Raw genomic sequence first — 20,829 nt, 5'->3', positions numbered from 1 at the left:
TGTTCTGTTCGCTCATCCGCATCCATCCCCTGACCCCTCTCCACCCTGCTCCGTGCCCTTGGGAGGCTGGCCTCCTGGTGTGTCATCGACAGATGCCTCTGCCTCATGACTTCCAGTTTGGTTCCCCAATGGGAAGCAGTGGCAGAAGACTGGAAGGTGCAAGAGAATGATCACGTAAAATCTACGTCTCTGGTTCTCTTCTGGCCCGGGGGCTGAAGCTTGCCTCTTCTTCTCTGCTGAGAGCCCCAGCTGCTGCCAGGACACCCTCGCCATTCAGCCACTCTCTTTGGGTTCCGTAACTACTTCCTCCTCTTGCCCCTACAGGCCAAGGATGGAAATGGGTCCCCACTGTACTTGACCCTTGCCTTGCTGGTTGTCCTGAACCCTGCCTGCACTGTTGTAAATAGCCTCTCCTTCCAAACAGCCCCTCCTTCAACTCTCCTGAATTATTCCGTTTGAACGTGCCATCTGTTTCCTGCTAGGACCCTGACTGGTGCAGACTGTCTCTCTCTCTCTCTCTCTCTCTCTCTCTCTCTCTGTTTCTCTCGGTGCTGTCTGTTCCCAGATGACTACTCAAATCATGCCTCCTCCAGCAGATTTGCCTTGTTTTCCCTAGTCAGCATACACCTCTGCTTTCTAGGTCTCCTGACCCACTGTGTGTCTCTAAAACCACAGATCAGAGTTTCTCATGTTTGAATATGAGTCCCCCATGAACGTGGAAGCCTCTCATTGGTGAGAAACATGCCCCACTCATTGCAACATCCCCGGTGAACAGGAGAGAGGCCCGCAGGGCTATATATATACCCAATAAATGCCTGTTAGAGAGGATACAAACAGTCACCATTTGATTCCCTAAAATGACTTGGAATAAGACAGCAGCAAAAAGTTGGGCTGTGCAGTGGTCAACCTTAAGACCATCAAGGCCACCTTCTCCACCTTTGCTGTAATCCTGGCTACAACCTCACTGTGCATGCCTCAGGTGGAGGGAAAATCACTCACCTGCAGAGAAGCACTCCCCAGGCAGGACCATTCTGATCGGGGATGACATTAGCTGCTACTCAGCTGCCTCCTGTAATTGCATCACTTTGGTCCCAGCCATGGCTTAGAAACCATATAGTATGATTCTGTTCCCTTTTCCATAGGACAGGCCTTTGGAGACTTGAAGTACCTGTGTTATGGCCCTATGGCCATGGCCTTGAGAGAATTTTCTCATCCAAGCCAAACATCTTCAAGTAGTTATACAGTACAGCTCCTGGGCCCCCCGCAGCCCCAGTCCCCTTCTTTGTACACATCCTCACTTGGCTGTCCTTAATAAGGAGAACTCATGGCCAGTGTAGCTCTAATAGTTCTGCAGTGGCTCATGAAAACCCAAGGCCCTTATCCGATTCTCTTCCAAACTCACTCACTCAGCACTTCATAATCCCAAATGCTCAGGGATATTAGGGAAGAAGAGAGCAAGGACAGAACATGAGGGGGGCAGGTATCTGGGAATGGCAAGAATGTCAGGGTAGTTCTGAGAAGCTGTGCCACGGCAGACGACCAGGACTTAGAAATCTAGAGCATCCTTACAGGACTTAGAAATCTAGAGCAACCTTACAGGACTTAGAAATCTAGAGCATCCTTAGCCCCAGTTTGACCACTAATGAACCATGTGAGCTTTGGCCTCAGCTTCCCTCTATGGGGGAAAAGGGATTTGGACCCACTGAGCTCTGAGGATGTTTCTAGGTCTGACATTGGACACCATCTCGATGTCTTCTGCAGCCTTCTGCTAGGACTGGGTGCTCCCCTGTAACACATGAGCTCCTGCGAACGTGGACTACGGGGCCCAAGGACTAGGAGATAAAGAATGAGCTCAAACGTGTTAGAAGAAATGGGAATTCTCTGATGGCGCTGCCAATCTGCCCAGCTGCATTACTGGTGGATCTTATTTTACTCAAGGGAACCGTTACATAAATTTTCAGAATGGTGAATTTTAATCAGTGCTACTCAAAGTAAGCAGTGCACAAACTGCTTCTTACTAGTCTATGTCACAATAAGTTCAGAAGTGGAGAGAAGGCATTTAGGAACTTTTGGAGAACTCTGACACTGCTTCATCATACTTGGGGTGAAGAATTCATGTTACAGCAATTCATTTTTTCTGTATATTACAAAAGTATTGGTCTGCAACGTATAGGAAACAAAACTGGTTCTTCACCATAGATTGAGAAGTAGTAACTGAACTATTGTCTTTATTGTCTTTACCCATTGAGGGGGGCGGGCAACGCAGGAGCACATCCTGGGTAAAAGATAAGTTCAGCTCTTCATTAAAAATCACCTAGACAATGTCAATCTCATTTTCTATTGCAGGTGTCTTCCTTCCTTCCTCCCTCCCCCCCTTCTTCCCTGCCTTTCTTCCTTCCTTCCTTCCTTCCTCCCTCCTTCCCTCCCTCTTTGTTTTTTTGAAGTCACAAAGCAAGTATTTCTCCACAAACTTCCACAGGTTTCTCTCTGCACATGGGAGAGCTGATTCAGCCAGAACGCTGTCACCCCAGCTCCATCAGGAGATGACACATTCCCGGTGGGGCTCACCCAGGACACATGACTTTCCAGCCAGCAAACAAACAGGCCCTGGCGTGAGTGGTCACAGCGCTGGCACATGGCTGCTCACGGACATTCTAGGCGTGTGGTCCCGTGACTTAGAAACGAGGAGGCCACTGGTGCCTGCCAGCTCTGTCTGCTGATTGTGAGCTATCTGGGACCTGGGGTCCCGCGGCCCCTGCACCCAAGCACAGAGTGCCCGCCACAAAGGCCAGCTGCCCTGGGTCCTGACTCAGTCATACTCAGCAGTTTTCTCCCAAGGCTTTAGGAAAGCCACCCTGCCTGTCAGCCCTGTCCTTTGACTCTGCCTCTTACTGTTCCTTGGACTTAAAAATACCACCCCCACCCTTCAGTGGGAGCTTTGGAGTCAACAGACCAAGATTCAAATCCAAGCTCTCTGTTTATTAGCTGAGTGACCTGGGGTAAATCCCTTCCGTGTTCTGAATCCTGGATTTCCTTCAGCAAAGCAGGGATAAGGGTACCCACCTTCCTGGTACTTGGTAGGTGCTGAATAAACATTTGTTGCATGAACGAATGAATGAATAAATGTACAAATAAGTGGATGACTTCCAGTATTCCTGGCCCCTAGGCCTCCCCCACGCCCACTCTGCCTGGGCACACCGGTTAACTCCTGGGGTCTAGCTCAGCAGCGCACATACTGCATTCATCTCGGAAGGCTTGCATTTGTGATTTAGCCAAATGACTTTCCTGACCTGGGACTGCGGCTGAGTCATCTCGCTCTCTAAGGCCCTCTAGTTCCCCATCAGTCAAATGCAAATGCTAACCCTGTCTAGTCTGCCTCATCAAATTCTGTCAAAGCCCAAATGAGAGCAGAGATGAAAGTGCATTGTGACCTCGAAGGAACTGGCCACACACCAAGGCTTCTTCCCACACGGGCTGCTCCTGTCTCTGAGCCAAGGTGAGAGTCCAGGGGCCCTCCCGGTGCCAGGAGGCTGAGCTGACGCGCTCTGTGGCTTGGTGCCAGGCACGACACTCTCCTGCCAGCGTCGTCATTCCTTTGCACATAGGTATTTTGTCTATGCATGGGAGGCCCTTGCTCTTGTGAGAGAGACATAAAGAGAAGAGTCAGCACAAAACCTGCAGAGGTCGGCAAACGTGCTCGAGCCATCAGCAAGTCCAGGGTCCTGCGAGTTGGACAGAATGGAAAAGTTCAGCGTGAATCTGGGAAATCAGGAAAGTTGATGTGGACTGTCTCTCTGGCTTAGAACTAGTTCCCCTGAGTCCCACCTCAAATACAGATCACCCACGGCTCCCCCTCGGGTCTTTCTTTGGGGTTGCTGGTCAGAGTTGTAGCACAAGGCAGAGGCTAAGTCAGGCATTAGGCAGAAGACTCCCCTTTCCGCCCTCTTCTCAGCAGTATATGAAATTCCTCTGCCTCGAGTGTCCTCCTCTCTCCCCCAACTTGATCTCCGATGTCCAAACTGTACCTAAGCCTTCCGCAACATAGTCAGGCTGCCAGTCAGCTGTTCCTCTTTGACCTCCTGTACACACGGCACATGCTGCCTTTCATTGTTCAAGAAATGACAAATACGCTTACTAAGCGGTAATAACCTGCTAGCCCCTAGAAGAGACATGTGCTTTACGTGCCCTCATTCAATCTTCGAAGCAGCTTGACAAAGGAGATACCATTGATTCCCATTTTACGGATGAGGAAATACCTTGTAAGAGGTCGCAAAGTGAGGAAATAGACCTGAACCCAGTCTGTCTGACCCCAGCCAATCCCAGCTCGACCAGCTCTGCCCAACAGAACCTTCTGCGGTCATGGAAGCGGTCCTATCACTCTGTCCAGTGTGGTAGCCACTATCCCCGGGCGGCTACTGGGTTCTTGAAACGTGGCTGGTGTGACTCAGGAACTGGATTTTAAACTGTATTTCATCTTCACTAATTTAAATTTAAACAGTCACACGTGACCAGTGACTACAGCACTGGACAGCACAGCTCTTTATGATGCAGGTATTTGTCCTCAGCCCAGGTGGCCCGGTGTAGACCCTGAGCCCCTTGCAAAGACAGGGCCCTAAGAGTTCCCCTCAGCCCACAGGAGGCGCTCCATAAATATTCTGGTTAGGGGTACGGTCCCTGTGATTACTTGGTCGATCTTCTGGGTGAACTGGAAGATTCCCGCAACCCCACCGGGCGTCAGGAGCCGCGCAGGGATAAAAAGGGGGAGGAGTCCGGCTCTTACCTGTGCGGAGAGTCGGGATCGAAGCAGGTCTTGGTGACATCGGTGATCTCGGGGTCACAGCACTCCCCGCCGTCGAAGTTGAACCGCTCGTAATTGCAGTCCATGTCGCACACCCCGTTCTGCTGCTTCTTGGTGAAGGCGGGGTGACGCAGGTGGCGGCAGTCCCCGCCATCGTGGCCGGTCAGCGTGTGGTTGCACTCGGGGTCGCAGTTCTCGTCCCCGATCTTGCTGATGTCGCAGTTGGCCAGGACGAGGCGGCGGCGCAGGGACGAGTTGCTCACCTCCAGCACCTCCAGCTCCCAGGAGATGTTGTAGCGCTTGAAGGCCTCGGCCAGCTGCCGGTGCTGGAAATCGATCTGCTGGCGGCTCACCGTGGGGTTCTCGCGGCCATCGTCGTGGAGGTTGACCACGCGGTAGCGCACCACCTTGGGCCGGCGGAAACGCGGCAGCTGGTTGTAGCTGGAGATGACCTTGGGGTTGTCACACAGCGTCTGCCCGCACAGAGGCGGCTCCAGACTCGTGTCCAGCAGGAAGCCGTGGGCGCCGCTGGCCTCCACGCGGGGGCTGCTGCCGTCCTTCATGGGGGACCAGGCGCGCTTCACGTTGTCCCAGTTCTCCTGGAGGAGGAGCTGAGGTAGAGGAGCGTGGAGGCCGCGGGTCTCCATGTCCAGCAGGACCTCGCGCTGCGTCCTGGCCACCTTCCATAGGCTGAAGCGCTCCACGTAGCCCCGGTAGTTGTGGTTGAGGGCACTGCCTCCCAGCATGAGGACTTTACACTTCTGGGTCAGTGGGCTGAAAATGCCACCCACCTGCTCCCCAGAGGTTGCCACCTGGGCACCGTTCACATAGAGCTTCATCAGCCGCCCGTCGTAGGTGGCAGCCAGGTGTACCCACTGGCCTGGGAGGTAGCTGCGGTGGGCATTGATGGTGGTCACTTGCCGGGCCCGGTCTGTCTTCAAGGAGAAAAAGTAGCGTGGGTCTCTGTTGCCTTGGTCACTGACGGTGTGAATGCCCACGACCCATCCTCGGTCACGTGAGGCATAAGAACATTTGTCATATAGCCCTATGTGGCCCCAAAAGAGAAAGATGAGTAAATAAAGGATGGAGGAAGGAGGAGGGTAAGTTATTTCTCTCTGATAAAATTTATATCAGGATGTGCTAGACCAGGAAGTTTTCAAACCGTGCTCAGTGGGATCCTGGCAGTGAGTAGCCGAGCCTCTGGGACCAACCTCTAGGGCAAGGCAAGGGCTAGAGGAAGGGAGAACACAGGTGAGTTGCCTTTGGGAGGGTCTCACCACAACTTTAACCCATGTGGTTTCACTTTTTTTGGTTCTGAGTATGGGGCATACAAGAAAGATATCTGTTTGCAGAATAGGTACTTGAGCTAAAGAAAACAACAGTGATAATAACTAAAATCTGAAAACCTTTGATTTTGCAAAACTGTTGGATGGGGAAGAGGACTTTTTTAATTAAAAGCGTATTTTAAGTGTAGAATGACATAGGTGGTGAGAGGAAGAGGTGAGAGAAGAATCAAAGAGATGATGACGCATAGAAGATGCTCATTTAGAAGGACGGCTCGGACCACGGTCACCGAAACTTGGGGCGTACATCACCCACCAGCACTCATCAAAGATCAGCGGTGGTGGATTGCTGGGAAGGTTCCCTGGAGAAGTGAGGGTCAAGGGCTGCAAAGCTCCTAGTAAAGCTTCTGTCTGTAACAGGAGTCCTGGCTAGCCCCGACGTTCACCCCCAAAGAAAGGCGGACATGCTTACTCTCTGAGCTGGAAAGGTTTTTAAACACTTCCAACTCCTTCACTTGAAAGGTAAGCAAGTTGAGACCCAGAGAACGGAAGGCATTTGTTAGGTTACATAGAGTCATTGACAAATTTCCTGAGAGCCAATTCAAGCTTGCTTTTCTCTAACACCAATGCTAATATTTCAAAAAATAAAAAGCATCCTCTTAACACAAAAAGATGTCGGGGATGCCTTCATTAAGTAAAATCGTCCAAGCCTCTATCGCAGGTCAGGCATTGTGCTAAGGTCTGTGTACGCATTAATTCATTTAATCCGTGTAGCACCCCCAAGGTGCTGATATTAACAGAGGAGGAAACAGAAATTGAAGGAAGTAAAGAGATGGATGGGTTTGAGGTCAACTGGTTGGTAAGTGGATCCTAGATCCATCAGACCCGGGGTCCACTGTCCTAGGGACTAACTCTATGGTACCTCCCACTCCCTCATCAGTGCCACCAGGGATCTATCTGGATCAAACCACCTGCCTGGGGGTGTCCCAAGGTTTAGTTGGGCGTTTGGGAAAGTTCCAAGCCAGACATCTCTAGACTTACTCCAGGAACCCCGAGAAGTCACTTAGCAGATTCTCTCTGGATCTAATTATTTTTATACTCACCAACCCCCATTCCCAGTCTTTCTGGAATATACCCAGTGTCCCTGGCATGGACAGCCAGTTGGATGTGGAAGAAGACTTTCTAATTAAGAGTGTATTTTAAATGTCGGATGATGTATGAGGCCAGGTGGGAGGAGAAAGAGAGGAATAGGAGAATGAATAAAAGATGCTCATTTAGAAGCACAGTCCCTACTTTTCAGCTGGAGAATTGTTGCGATCACCATAACTTTGAGTGTGCATCTGCCATTAGCACTCATGAAATGAGCACAGACGGCTTCCAGCAAAATCGGTAGAGGAGGCCCACACAGTCTGTACTCCTCTGTGGTCACTGGGGCCTTAGAATTTGTGTAAATCTCTCTGTTAGCAGCTGACATAGATGGTAGTTTTGGCCAGGCATCTAAGTCTGCCTACACCTCTCCTACCACCCCTCCTGTCCTATAATCTTTCACGTAATGGCCAGGGTCTCCTACAATGTCAACCTGCTCTCACACCTTGATGAAGCACCAAGTAGCTCCTCTGGGTCTTGGTTCTCTCCCTGGAAAAGGAGGGGACTGAATGAGGTCCCCCCCCACATGCTGGGTCAAGTCTGATTTTCTGTGTTCCCAAGTTTCCCAATGGCTAAAACAGAAACCACCACTACCAAGAAGCTTTCACTGATGGTCCTCTGAGGAGCAATCATTCTCTCCTCTGAATTCATTTTACTTTTCAGAAACTAGACACCTGTTCTCTGGTTTTGGAGTCTCCCCTAGACTGGACGCTTCTTGAGAGTGATGGCTCTGTCTGGGTCATCTGTACCCTGTCCAGCACCTTGCACTATGCCCTGTACACAGCAGGCACTCAGCAAGTGCCTCACGAATGAGCACACGAATGATTCTAAACGGAGTGGGAGAAGAGAAAAGGACAAACAGAATCAAAGGCACTGAGTTATGTCTCCCTGGATAAAGGACAGAGAGAATCAGAAGACAGAGTGTGTTCTTGGTCAGGTAGAAAGGGCAGGATCTTTGGACTCCGGGTAATTTGATGACAGCAATTACTGGCTGTACATCTGGGGCAGATCGCTTCACCTCTGTGGATCTAAATTCCCTCATCTGTACCTCTCTTTACGTATGCTGTCATACTTAAAAGACATAGTGGCTATACTACTCTTGGCATACAGTGGCTGTCCAAATGGGAGTTCATTTTTAAGATGCTGGAGGGTCTGGGAGTGATGTCAAGGATGAAAAGTAGAAAATGACTAAAAACAAAATACAGAAACACCAGAGAGAGAGGGTACCCTAAAGGCATCCTGACTGATATATCAAGAGCTGGTAGGATGAGGGCTCAAAAAAGCACAAGTCCTCCTCAAATCCACTGGCAAACTCTACTTAGAAATCATAAATCCCCTTTGGCTTTGCTACTATTATGAGGCTTGCATGTTAAAAGCTACCTCCCCACTGACCGAGGCCAAAGCTCTGACTCCAGGTTTGGAGTGAGTTCCCCCAGGTTTGCTGCTGCTGGCTACGGAAAGCAGGAGCGCACAGGCCCCTGGAGCAACCCCCGCTTGTGCCCCCCATCCCACCTCTCAGCTCACCTTCTCTTCCTCCCCTGGCCAACCCCTCCCCCTTAAACAGAAAATTCTTCTAATGAGAAAATTCACATCTGAAACAGGATCCTTTTCCCTCTCTCTTTCCCTCTCTCTCTCTGCAGGTTTTTATTTTGCCAGGGGCTCTCAGTCCTGGTTTTCCTGTTGCCTTTGGAAGGCGGCTGGCTGGGTTAGCAAGGTAAACTGTTTACACATCTGTAGGGTGCCCTCAGTTCAGGACCTTCCCGGGGCTGGGGACCCGGGCTCTGGCCACCGCCGTTTGCAGTTGAGAGAGAAGAGGGTAGCAGTGCGAAAGGCTAGACTCTGTGACACGGAGCGAAGGACCAAGAGGTGGCTTAGCCCCGGGAAGCAGAGAGGAAGGGCAAAGAGAACCCTCTCTTTTCTCGTTTCAGTGGAACCAAGAGGAAGCACATTAAGGGAAATGAGGACCTTGAAGCAGTGGCTTCAGAAGTTCAGAGGGAAATATTTACCTGGAGTGTTAGTGGTGAAAGGAAATCACTGAACTTCAATAGGGATGGGGGTGGGGTGTAGTGGTGAATGGGATTTATTTCTGTACAAAAATAACGTAATCAACAGTAGTCACATTTCAGAGGGCTGGAAGGGAGGCACTGATGTATCACCAGCCCAGAACCAGGTATCTGGGCCCAGAGATCTGGGCTCAGCTTGCTGGATGACCTTGCCTGGGGACAAGTCACACCACCTCTTATGCTGCCAGGTCTCATTTCCCTTCTCTGAAAAAGGAGGGGTTAGGAGTAAATGATCGCCCCGCTACAATTTAAGAGCTCTTTTGTCCACTGCTAGAATGGTCCCCTGTAAGTAGGAGATGCTTCAAAAACACGTTGTTGATTTGAATTGGACGCCTCATGTCATCGCCAATGTTTGCATGCTTGGACGATCGTCCTCTGTGAGTCTCCATACCGGACAAGGAACAGTGTTTGCTCTCGGGAAGACACAGGTGAACCCCACCACACCTCCATGCCATCCTTCCCCACGGTTCTCCAGGAAGACAGAGAGACACAGTGAAAGAAACAGTGAGAGTTGGTCTGAAGTCGGCACCATCTGCGTGGTACTAGAGGTGGATCTCAGGGGATGCGTCCGCAGGGGGCAAGACGGAAGGCCACAGGCCATCCTGCACAGCATCTACATCGAATTAGCATAAACCTGCCTCAAAGCTATAAGCACACGGAAGCAGCAGGCAGTGAAAGTGCCAGAGCCCATTCACCAGCCAATGAGGTGACTGGGGCACCTGCACAGATGGAGAAGTAGAGGCCCAGACCAGGAAAGGGGCTGCCCTGGGTCTCATGACCATCACCTGTCACTTGAACCCTGGTCAGCTGGCCTCTCTAATGTGTCCCTATCTTCCTGCAGCTAGGTTTGCTGGGAAAAGGGCTTCATATTCCAGCAGAAGCTTGATGTTTATTTATTTTTATTGCCTCTTTTTTGTCTCATCTCACCCCAGAGATGAAGAGCATGTATGAAGGAGGCAAGTCCAAAGGCAGAAGGCTTGTAGGGAGTCTCCCAAAACCTATGCCAGGGCCATAGTGGGAGAATCCCATGGGCTGTGGGGTCACCCTCTCAGGGCCACTGTAATGTCACTACCCCAGGGCAGTGTTGTGTGACCACAGCGCTCCAGCCCGGGTACAGACAAATCTTCCTCCTCCACATCCATCATACTCCTCCCCGTCCAAAAACTCATCACTTCCGTAATTACGCATTCAATGTCTGTTTCCTGAGTATGTCTGTTCGGTTCATTTCTAATGCCCAGCATCCAACACAGCATCTGGTACCTTGCAGGTACTCCATAGAGTCTGTCATTGAAAGCATAAAATAAAGGAAGGGAGGGAAGGAGGGACACTTCGCTATTGCTGTGTCCCTTATAAGAGCACATTACCCTTTGTTTAGAAACTTACTAAGCACCACGTGCTTAATAAAGTGCTTAATTCTCTTACTTAATCCTCACAACAAAACTATCAACGCAGCCCATTCTGCAGAGAAAACATGGGCTCAAAAAGGCAGCGGCTTGTCCAAAGCAACACAGCTTAGAATCCGCGTCCATAGGGTTCCCAGGCCCAGGTTCTTAATCACATCACTGCATTTAAGTGCCAAGTGCCAAACACTTTACTGTGGGCTGTTTGAGGACATGCCCCCCCTCCAAAAATGTTTCTGTAAGGTCAGCAGCGCCAACACAAGCAAGTTGAGTTAAACTGCAAGCCAGGAGGCTGCTTTCTGTGTTGTTCTTCTGCCTGGACCTAAAAGAAATGGACTGAGAATCAGTGGTTCTTTATTACCAGTGCTTCATCTGTTCTACCTGGCTTGTCGCACTTCACTGGGACGCAAGATTCGCCTGGGCCTGGTTGACTATCTGGAGTTTGGGATGCCTTCCCGGCCTTGCCCTCCAGCAACTGAACCTCCATCACTAGCCTCCTTGCTTGTTGGTTTCTGACCCAGCTCTGTTCCAATGTCCGGGCTCTATACTGCAATGTTCTTTTTCTTCATCTTTTCTTCGAGGTTGCCGTCACACGCCTGGCTGCCTGCCATCTTCTTTTCCATCTGTTACGGGCTGAAACGTGTCCCCACCCCAAAACTCATATGTTGAAGTCTAGCCCCTAGTACCTCAGAATATGAACTGATTTAGAGATAAGGTCTTTAGTGAGATAATTAGGTTAAAATGAGGTCACTTAGGGTGGGCCCTAATCCATTATGACTGCTGTCCCTATAGGAGGAGGAAATTCAGATACAAGGGGAAGACAGTATGAAGACATAAGATGGAGAAGATGGGCATCTACAAGCCAAGGACAGAGGTCTCAGAAGAATCCAACCCTGCAGGCACTTTGATGTCAGACTCCTAGCCTCTAGAATTGTGAGAAGATAAATCTCTGCTATTTAAGCCACCCAGTCCGTGGAGCTTTGTTATGGTAACCTTAGCGAACTATAATATGACCATTCAACAAGTTTTTTAAGCTCTCCCATTGAAATTTCTCTAAAATCTTTCACTGCCTTGTGCCCAGCTCAGAATCCTTCTTGGTTACAACACATTGCCTCAACTTAACTCGATTATCCTGTTGGGAGCAGGGCAAAGTGTATTAGGAGGATACAAAAATGGGTGGTGTCGTCACCACACAGGAAACTTTCCTCACAAGAGAGGGATGCTTCTGTATTCCAGCTTGAATGTGCACTTCTAAAGCCCCTGCTGTGCGTTGAGCATGTACATAGCTGCTTCTGGGCCAAGGTGTCTCACATAACCCTCACAGCACCTTGTATAATAGGTGCTGTTTACAGATGAGAAAACTGAGACTCAGAGGGGTTTGGTCACCTGCCCAAGGTCACACAGCACTAAGTGGTAGGAAAGACTGAAACTCAAGACTCCTGATTTCAAGTTCAGTCCCCCCACAGATGAGCAGGACCTCAGCTATGGGGACCTCGCCGTGCACTGGCATTTACATTGCATAAGATATTATAAGTAACCTAGAGATGTTGTAAAGTATACAGGAGGATGTGTGGAGAGTGTACGCAAATGCTATGCCATTTTATATAAGGGACTTGAGCATCTGCAGATTTTGGTATCGGTGGTGGGTCTTGGAACCAATCCACTGTGGATACCAAGGGACAACTGTAATGATAATAATATAACGAGAATTTGCTAAAAGCCTTTAGGTAGCAGTCTCTCTGCTAAGCACAGACATCCCATTTAGTGCTCATAATAACCCGGTGAAGTGGGCTTTACTGATATTCTTTTGACAGAGAAGGAAACAGGTGCAGAGAAGCTAAGTGATTTCCCTCCAAGGATCCCAGCTAGAGAGCACTGGAATCACAGGCGGGCTGACTCTAAAGCCAGAGCTCTCTTCCAGGATGCTTTCCTTCCATGGGAGAAACTCTTAGCCCACGGTCAAGGTTCTTGTGTTCCAGCTCTGCCACTTCACTGCTGTGGGTCGATGGGCAAGCAGCAACCCCCCCTCCCAGGGCATCGTCAAACGCTGCCTGTGAAATAGGAGGGTTGCATCAGATGGCCCCAAAGGTCCCTTCCATCTCAGACTCCCTGAGACTCTGAGATCGCAAGTCCTTCAGACGTCCCAGCCTTGGTTCCTACTGTGGGAGATGTAAGGTAATGGAGGAGCACGGGGAGGAGGGAAAGGAAGGCCATTTCAGGCCCTCCAACTTAAGGATGTCCACTAGCTGTGGAACATCAGCCAGGGGAATACGAGCAGAGGTGAGAGGATGTGGGGATGAAAGGGGGGAATTTAGGTCAACAATCTGGTTTCTTTCAGGAGGCTAAAAAAAATTAAACGCTAAAGGTTGGAGCTGGTCCTTTTTTTGTTTTGTTTCATTTTGTTTTCCCTTCCATGATTTAATGGCTGGTATCAAAGCCACAGAGAAATGCCTGAGAGAGCAATCCTATGGAAAGCTTTTATCTGTCTAGAGGAGGGTGATTAAAACAGACAGATTTGGGTTAAGTACACCCATGGTCCCCGCACTTGGTTCAGTTGTGGGGGAGGACCACCAAGACGACCCTGGAGGACTCGGCAGCACCAGGCATTCGGAGGAGGGCTGAGACGTCACCGAGGTGGGCGCCTGAGGGGCTACTCCTCAGCACCCTCATCCCTCCGGGCCCACCTGGCCTCAAAGGGTTGCTCTTAGGCTCAGTGGAAGGAGGGGGCTTGGAATAAATCATATCAACGCCTGGCTGGAGGCTTATCCACACTCTACTGAGTTCTGGACATCCCTGTCTCCTGGTGTGAGAGAGGCTGGAGCATCAGGAGTGACCCTTTGGAGCAATTCAGCAGGTCAGGATTAGCTCAGGCGCCTCCTGTGTGTTGGCCGTGCGGGTGAATAGGTGGGACCACATCTGCCTTTGCAGGACCAGGAGGAACAGCATGGCCGGCATCCACGGTAGCATCCGTGTCTGCTCTCTGCCTGTGTTCTTTTTTCTTCCCTGCTGGGAACCATTACCTGAAAAACCCCTGACACTCACTCTTCTACTAGCTGTGTGACCTTGGATGAGCTCATTCAGCTCTCTGAGCCTGTTTTCCCATGTGTATTCCAGGGATTAAAAAGTCTTCTCCTATATACGTCAAAGGTCTTTTTTGAGAGAGAAAGGAGATAAATGTATGCATACTTCCTTGTAAACTATTTAAGGCCATTCAGATGTAAGGCAAGGTTGACAAGAATATGTCTAAGGGCTCCTAAAAATCCATTTGCTGTATTAATACACAGACTTATATAATGTGCTTGGGATGGCAAAGTGCTCTTAAGGGCTCAAGGTGCACCTGTGTTTCCCTCTGGATCTTTCCTCGCCAGTTGGCCTCCTTTGCTCACATGGAATCAGGCTCTGTGTAAATAGAACGGTCAGGGTTTTAGAGACCAAAGAATGTACATTCAAATGCTGGCTCTGCCATTCACTAGCTGTGCGACTTGGGAAAGTCAAGGCATCTCTCCTTGTATTAGTCTTCTCATCTGTAAAATGGGGATGATACTATCTACCTCTGCTGGTTGTAGGGGTAACTAATGAGATAATGAATGTACCCAGACTTGGCACATGGGCTCTGGCAATATAACAAGCATTAAGCACTTGTACTGTGGAGTCCCCAGCTCTGCTGCTTGTTAGCTATGTAGCCTCGGGCAAAATCCCTTCACCTCCCTGATAATTTCCTCAACTGTAAACTGATAATAACAGTACTTAAGGCATAGTGACATTTTACGGATTTAGTACGAGAATACAAATACTCATTTGCATAGCACATGATAAATGTTAGCTACACTTTCTAAATTGGTATTAATAATAAACGGCTGTTCCTTTTCCTCAGAATTGGGAACATTTTTTCCCCTCTTCTTCTGTGCTGTTAAACGTTAACCTTTCTGACACTGTCCTCTGAAATAGAGACCTGTTCATCGCTCTCTTTTTCACACACTGTCATCAAAATTGGTGCATATCAACTTAAAAAAAGGAAGTGGGAGGAGGAGAGGGAGAAAAAGACAAAGAAGAAAGAGGAGGAGGTGGGGGTAGAGGATGAAGAGGATAGGAAGAGAGGAGGAGGAGGAAGTCACGTATTTTCATCTGTTCACCTTCAAAAGTTACTGTCGCACGAACCAGCCCCTGGTGGACTCAGCGGTGCTGATGTTGGAGCTGCCCTGGAGAAGGGCGCCTACCTTTGGTCTTTTCAATGATTTGAGGACCTACAGGCTCTCCCTGCTCACTCACCGACCCTAAGAGGCAATGGCACTGCTTCACAGAAAACTGTCAAGATGGAAGCCTCTGGCCACCCTCACACTTCACAGCAGCCCCAAGCCCTTTACTCTTCACATTCATGGAATCGGGCACAGTCAGGACCGGAGGTTCCCTTAAAAGTCATTACGTGACCTTTACCACCCAACCTCCTGCTTGAATCGCCTGTACATCTCTACAAGTGACTGTGCATATTTCCAGAACCAGAGAACTTCCGATCACCTGAAGAAGGCCTTTGCACCTTTGGGCATTTCTCAGTGCTCACCTAGAGTGAGCCAAAATCAGCTCCCTTTCCTTTCCACCCAGTGGTGCAGGATCTGGATTGCAGGAACCCACAGAGTTATTCAGTACCCTTTACCCCAGGAGAGCCTAGAGGTGTCTGAGGCTTTCCATCGTGTAACCCTTGGCTCTTCTTTTCCATAAATCAGCATCCCTGAGTCCTGCCTGATTTATTAGTCTATCCATTCACCCATTCTTTCAACACATATTCACCGGGGCATCCACTGTATCAAGCCCTGGCTAGACATTCGAGGCACTGAGCTATACTCTCTGGTGAGAGACCTGCTGTTCCCTAATGCTAATGCCAGGCCTTCTGTTGAGGCAACATAGATACAGTAAGAGTTGATACTATGCAGTTAGGAAGACCTATTATTACCACACCTGCTTCTTTACGTTATCCCTAGGATCATTACTCTGATTTGTTCTAATGCCACTCCAAGCCACATGAACCTACTGAGAAATAAACAGAGCCACCACTGATGACGTGCCATGTTCAAAGCCAAGAACTTTACGTGCATCGTCTCACTGGATCATTACAACTACTCTACGAGATAAGTCCTCTTGGTCCCATTTTACAGGTGAGGAAACTGAGACTCAGAGTTGCATTGGCTGGGCATAGGTCACTTGACTCGTAATAACACAAATAGGATTAGAACCCAGCTCTCTGACTCCAAAGCCAGATGCTTAACCAATGTCTTAACGTTGTGTAGGGATAAGCATAAGCAGAAATTATTTTTTAATTAAATATTTATTTCCTCCTACAGTCAATGTTTTAAATCTTCTCCGTATTAATTATACACTCTGTCAATTATAACGATACAGGAAGCATTCTCAACGCTCTTTGGAGTTTTAAAGTGTACAAAGGATCTTAATTATTTCATTTGCTTCTCCCAGAACTCTCTAAGAAACTGTGATTCTTCTCACCCAAGTGGGGAAAGTGAGGTTCTGAGAGGGTAAAGAGTACACATCTGTTTACCACTCTGAATCTAGAGCCTTCACAGGGTGCTTAGGATGTAAGTCTTCAATCAACATTTGTTGAATGGATGAATGAGTGAGTGAATGAACCAATTAATGAACAAATGAAATACATGCCAAGACTTGTGAAGAAACCCAATTTGAAGATTTTGAGGTTTGGACCCATCTTTATAGAACTGGAATAACAGTCCTGACTTGGAGGCAGGATAGGCATCTTTGTGACACTGGGTTAAGCCCCTCTATTTCCTGGTCCTCAAATTTTCCATCCATCTAACAGGAGGCTGGCATGGGTGGGCATTAGGTTGGCTGTGTAAAATACTAAAAAGAGCAACAAGAAGTCAGGAAAGGGGAGTTCCCTGGTGGTTCAGTGGTAAAGAATCCACCTTCCAATGCAGGGGACGCGGGTTCCATCCCTGCTCGGGGAACTAAGATCCCACATGCTGTGGGGCAACTAAGCCTGAGCACCACAACTACTGAGCCTCAACTAGAGAGGGTCAACTAGAGAGCCTGCGTGCGGCAAACTACAGAGCCCACGTGCCCTGGAACCCACGCGTCACAACTAGAGAGAAGCCCGCGCCACAACGAAAGATCCCGGCATGCCGCAACTAAGACCCGATGCACCCCAAAAAATAAAAAGTATAAAAGAAAAAAGTCGGGAAAGCCGTTTGCCATATGACTAGGCTGTGTGACCTGAGGCAAGTCGTGCTTTCTCTGGCCTCCTTTTCTCATCTGTGAAAGAAGACTGTGGTGAAATCACTTCCAGGGCTTTTCTTCAACACAGGGAAAAGATTTCTAAATTGGGAGTGATGAGACATGAACGTTTGTCCTGATTTGCCACTAAGGTACTATTGATCTTGGGCAAATTCCTTTCATTCAGGGTGGGATCATGACTTTCATGGGCCCTGGGGACTTCTTCCTTCCTCTCTAAACATACATAATTATATTTTATGATTGTATTGGTATAAAGATATATATTATCAAGAGGGTGGATTCATTATTACATATATATTATTATTGTATTAGCTTTTTTCTTCTGATTTTAAAAGAAATTAAGCCATTTTTATGGGCCCCTTGAAAGTACTGTGGACCTCAGGCACTGTGCCAATTGCAGCTAATGGATGAGTCGGCCTTGGGTCCATCCCTACAAAAGCTGGGTCTGCATCTACAGAAACGCATCGGAGGAGGCATGGAGCACCTGCAGCCAATCCAAGGAGCTCAAAGGCATGGGGAAGATTCCCACATGGGCGAGTCCAATGACGTAAATTTCGTTAAGTGACAGAGGCCCACAGCAAGTTATGTAAAAACGCACCCCAGACAGTATGGGTTGAGCTCCGGAAACAAAAGCTCCTCTCTGGGGCGAGGCTGCCATCACCTCATCCGGCCACCCAGCCCGGGGTGAGCCTTTCAGGGAGAGAGATGGCGAAGGGAGATAAGGAAGGGACGCGGCCAGACAGGCAGATCCCTGCTCTGCCGGGCTGGTGCCAACCGGAATTACTCTCCAAAGCAGGGAGGGCAGTGAGAGCTGACGTTTGCGAAGCCCTTGCTGCGTGCCAGGCACCGTGCTTAGCTCTTTGCGTGGCGTAGCTCAGGTACCCTTCACGGTAATCCGAGCAGGGAGGTACTGTCATCTCCATTTTACAGGTGAGAAAAATGATACTCAGAGAAGCCCAACTAACTTGCCCAAGCCTGAGTAACTCACTGGCAAATGACAGAGATGGGATTCAAACCCAGGCAATTAGTCTCAAGGGTTCACACACTTGAGTTCTGAATTATGCTGCCCAGCCGGGGAAAACTGACTACATGAGGACGAGATGGAGTTTTTAATTACAAATAAAGAAAGCATAATAGAGTAAGTTCTAGTAGAGGTATAAGCCAAAGAGCTCAGCGGAGGGAACACTTGAATCAGACAAGGAGGCTCCGGGAAGTTTTCTTGGACGAGTGACACAAGAACTGAGCTTGCACAAGGAACAGGAATCCGGTGGCGGCGGGGAGGAGGCTGGGCAAAGACCTTCTAACAGAAGACGAAGGATGAGCAAAAGCAAGAGCTGTGAAGTCACCGGAAGATGACTCTGGAGACGAAGAAGACATCTGCTTTTGATGGAACTGAGGGTGCGTGCACATAAAGGGAAATGGGATAGCGAGGGGCGTCTAAGGCTCGATTGCAAAGGGCTGCGAATGCCATGCCAAGAGATCTGAAGTTTATTCCATAGACAATAGGGAATCACTGGTGGGTTTTGGGAAAGAGAGTCCATGGGGGTAGGGATCATTAGCTAGCGATTTCATGATGCTCTTATCGATAGGGCCACAGAGCTGAAAGAACGAGGACTCCTATCTCAGGACTCCCTGTCCAGTGCTCATTGGCAATCTGGAGCCATTCAGCCTTAAAGACTTATCATGAAAAGCAGGGAATGTAAGCAAAATTTTGAAAAGAGGGCTGATAGACTTTTCAGATATGAATTTTCTATTGTTTTGATATCTGCTAGAAAATCATAAATTATGACTCAAAGGAGCTCTTTAAAACTCCAGATGGATAAATGGTATTTAGATGCCGCCTGGGACTTCAGAATTTAAATTTTATTCCGCTAGGTGGAGAATGATCTAGCTCAGCCTTGAGCTTGGTCTCTAATTGACCTTGATGAAATATCATCTGCCTTCCGCGGCTTGGTTCCCTCATCTACTCAACTAGGAGAGAGTGGAGAGTGAATCTCTAAGTTCTTCTCCACCTCTGATAGCCTATCACATAAACTCTTGAGGTGCAGGTATTGTACCTCCTGTGAATTCATACTCTGAGTGCTTAGCCTGGGACCTGACACAAGGTAGAGCCAATAAACAATTGTTGAATGCATGGAATGAACTGAGCTTTTAATTCAAGACTCCTGTGGAATCTTCAGGGGATTCTAAATAGAAAGTTTGGAATCGGTGACCATTTTTTTAAACAGAAAACCATAAAAACAAGCAGATCAATAACCCAGACAGGCTAGTATTTCCTCGCTGGCTGTAAAAGATGTTGAGGAACTGACTCTGGAACAGAGAAAAGACTGATAGTGAGGAGGCCAAGGACCCTGCAAGGTCAAGGGGGAAACTAAATGTGAAAAAGCATGGAGGTGGGAAGAGTGTTCTAAGAACACCAGATAATTCTGTTTAATCAGGTGAGTCCAGGTAAGACAACTGTTCTCAACCAGTGAATATGTGGTGATGTTTCTGCAGACATTTTGGATCACCACAGCTGGGGGTGGTGGGGAGTTGCTTCTGCATCTAGTGGGTAGAGACCAGGGATGCCGCTAAACATCTTACGACGTACAGGACAAACTCCCACAACAAAGAATAATCCATTCCAAAACATCATCTGTGCTGAGGTTGAGGACCCCTGACATAAGGAACTAGGAAATGTCATGGTAGGAAACAACGTCTGAGGAGGAAGTTGAATGTGAGGCTAAGGAACTCTGACCTGATCTAGAGAGGTTTGTGGAGGAATGGTTAGAACCTGGATTCTGGGGACTAATTCTACCCAGTACTTGCTGTGTGACCTTCGGCAAGTCACTTAACTTTCCCGTATCTCAGTTCTCTTATATGGAAAACTGGGATTATAATAGTATCTACATCAAAGGGTCCTTGTGAGGATTAAAGAGTTAATACATGCAAACTCCTCAGAACAGTGTCTGGCGCATATTACGTGCTAAATATGTTAGCTATTATCATTACCATGTGTAGGTAATAGGGAGCTATAGGAGACTCAAGTTTGAGAGAGTAACAAAAGAATTGCTTCAGTTGCTGATAATCCTAGAAAAATGATCTAGAGCTGTATGATCATCATGTGACTATCATATCCACCCAATTAATAATCCTTCTTCAATCAGCTTCTGCTTCAGATGACACGGCAGGCTGGATGTGTGTGGGTCTGCCTTGCTGTTCTCAGGCCACTCCCTGTCGGGGCTCTGTTTTCCAAATATCCATGAGGCCCAAACCAGCATCCAACTGCCTCTGCAGTCCAGGATCCTCACGGTTTTAATGAATAAGTGGAAGGAGACAGAGAAGCCAGACATGAAGACAGATGGAAAGATGGAAAGGCAGGAAGCCTTCCACAAAAGCTGCTGCCAGGGATATACCCTGTTCACAGGGATTCCAAGGACAGAGTTGGGGGCGTGTTTTAGAGGTTTGTTTGAGCTACTGATACTGTTCTCTGGGAGCCCTTGTTTGTAAACAGATATTTCTGCTGACGCTGGGCTTTGTAAGGGTGGACAGAGTCGGGTGAGGGGGAGAGTGTTAGAGAAAAAGGCAGGTTGTGTCCGCGAGCCTTAGACCATGTGTTTGTTGTTGAGAATACAAAGACCTCACTGTATTAAATGAAAATGCTTGTTTTACAAGGCGAGTGGGAATATGATAGGTACATGTCGAATGCTTCGGAAACTGAAACAACCCCATGCCACGAGGGCTTCCTGCTACATCATGCATCCAGGGGCACACACGGATCATGAAGGCTCAGAGTCACTATACCAGGGCTTTGGGGTTTGTGGGCAAAGAGAGTCCCCGGAGCTAGGTGACGGTTAGCTCCCTTTTCTGTTCCCTTTATAAAGCCTGTCCTTTCCCAAGGA

General features: G+C 48.6%; 1 protein-coding gene across 2 annotated transcripts in view; it reads right to left on the bottom strand.

Moving 5' to 3' along the window:
- The window catches only part of PAPPA (pappalysin 1), a 269,879-nt gene that overhangs the window by 231,362 nt on the left and 17,688 nt on the right, over positions 1-20,829 (bottom strand). For both annotated transcript variants that reach the window (XM_057548545.1, XM_057548544.1), the window contains exon 2: positions 4,781-5,843. In XM_057548545.1, the coding sequence (XP_057404528.1) occupies positions 4,781-5,843 (1,063 nt within the window). The remainder of the gene's footprint in view (positions 1-4,780; positions 5,844-20,829) is intronic.

This window comes from Balaenoptera acutorostrata, chromosome 6 (genome assembly GCF_949987535.1).
Source record: "Balaenoptera acutorostrata chromosome 6, mBalAcu1.1, whole genome shotgun sequence".
NCBI classification, from domain to species: domain Eukaryota; kingdom Metazoa; phylum Chordata; class Mammalia; order Artiodactyla; family Balaenopteridae; genus Balaenoptera; species Balaenoptera acutorostrata.
This window is presented reverse-complemented; position numbering and strand designations above follow the sequence as displayed.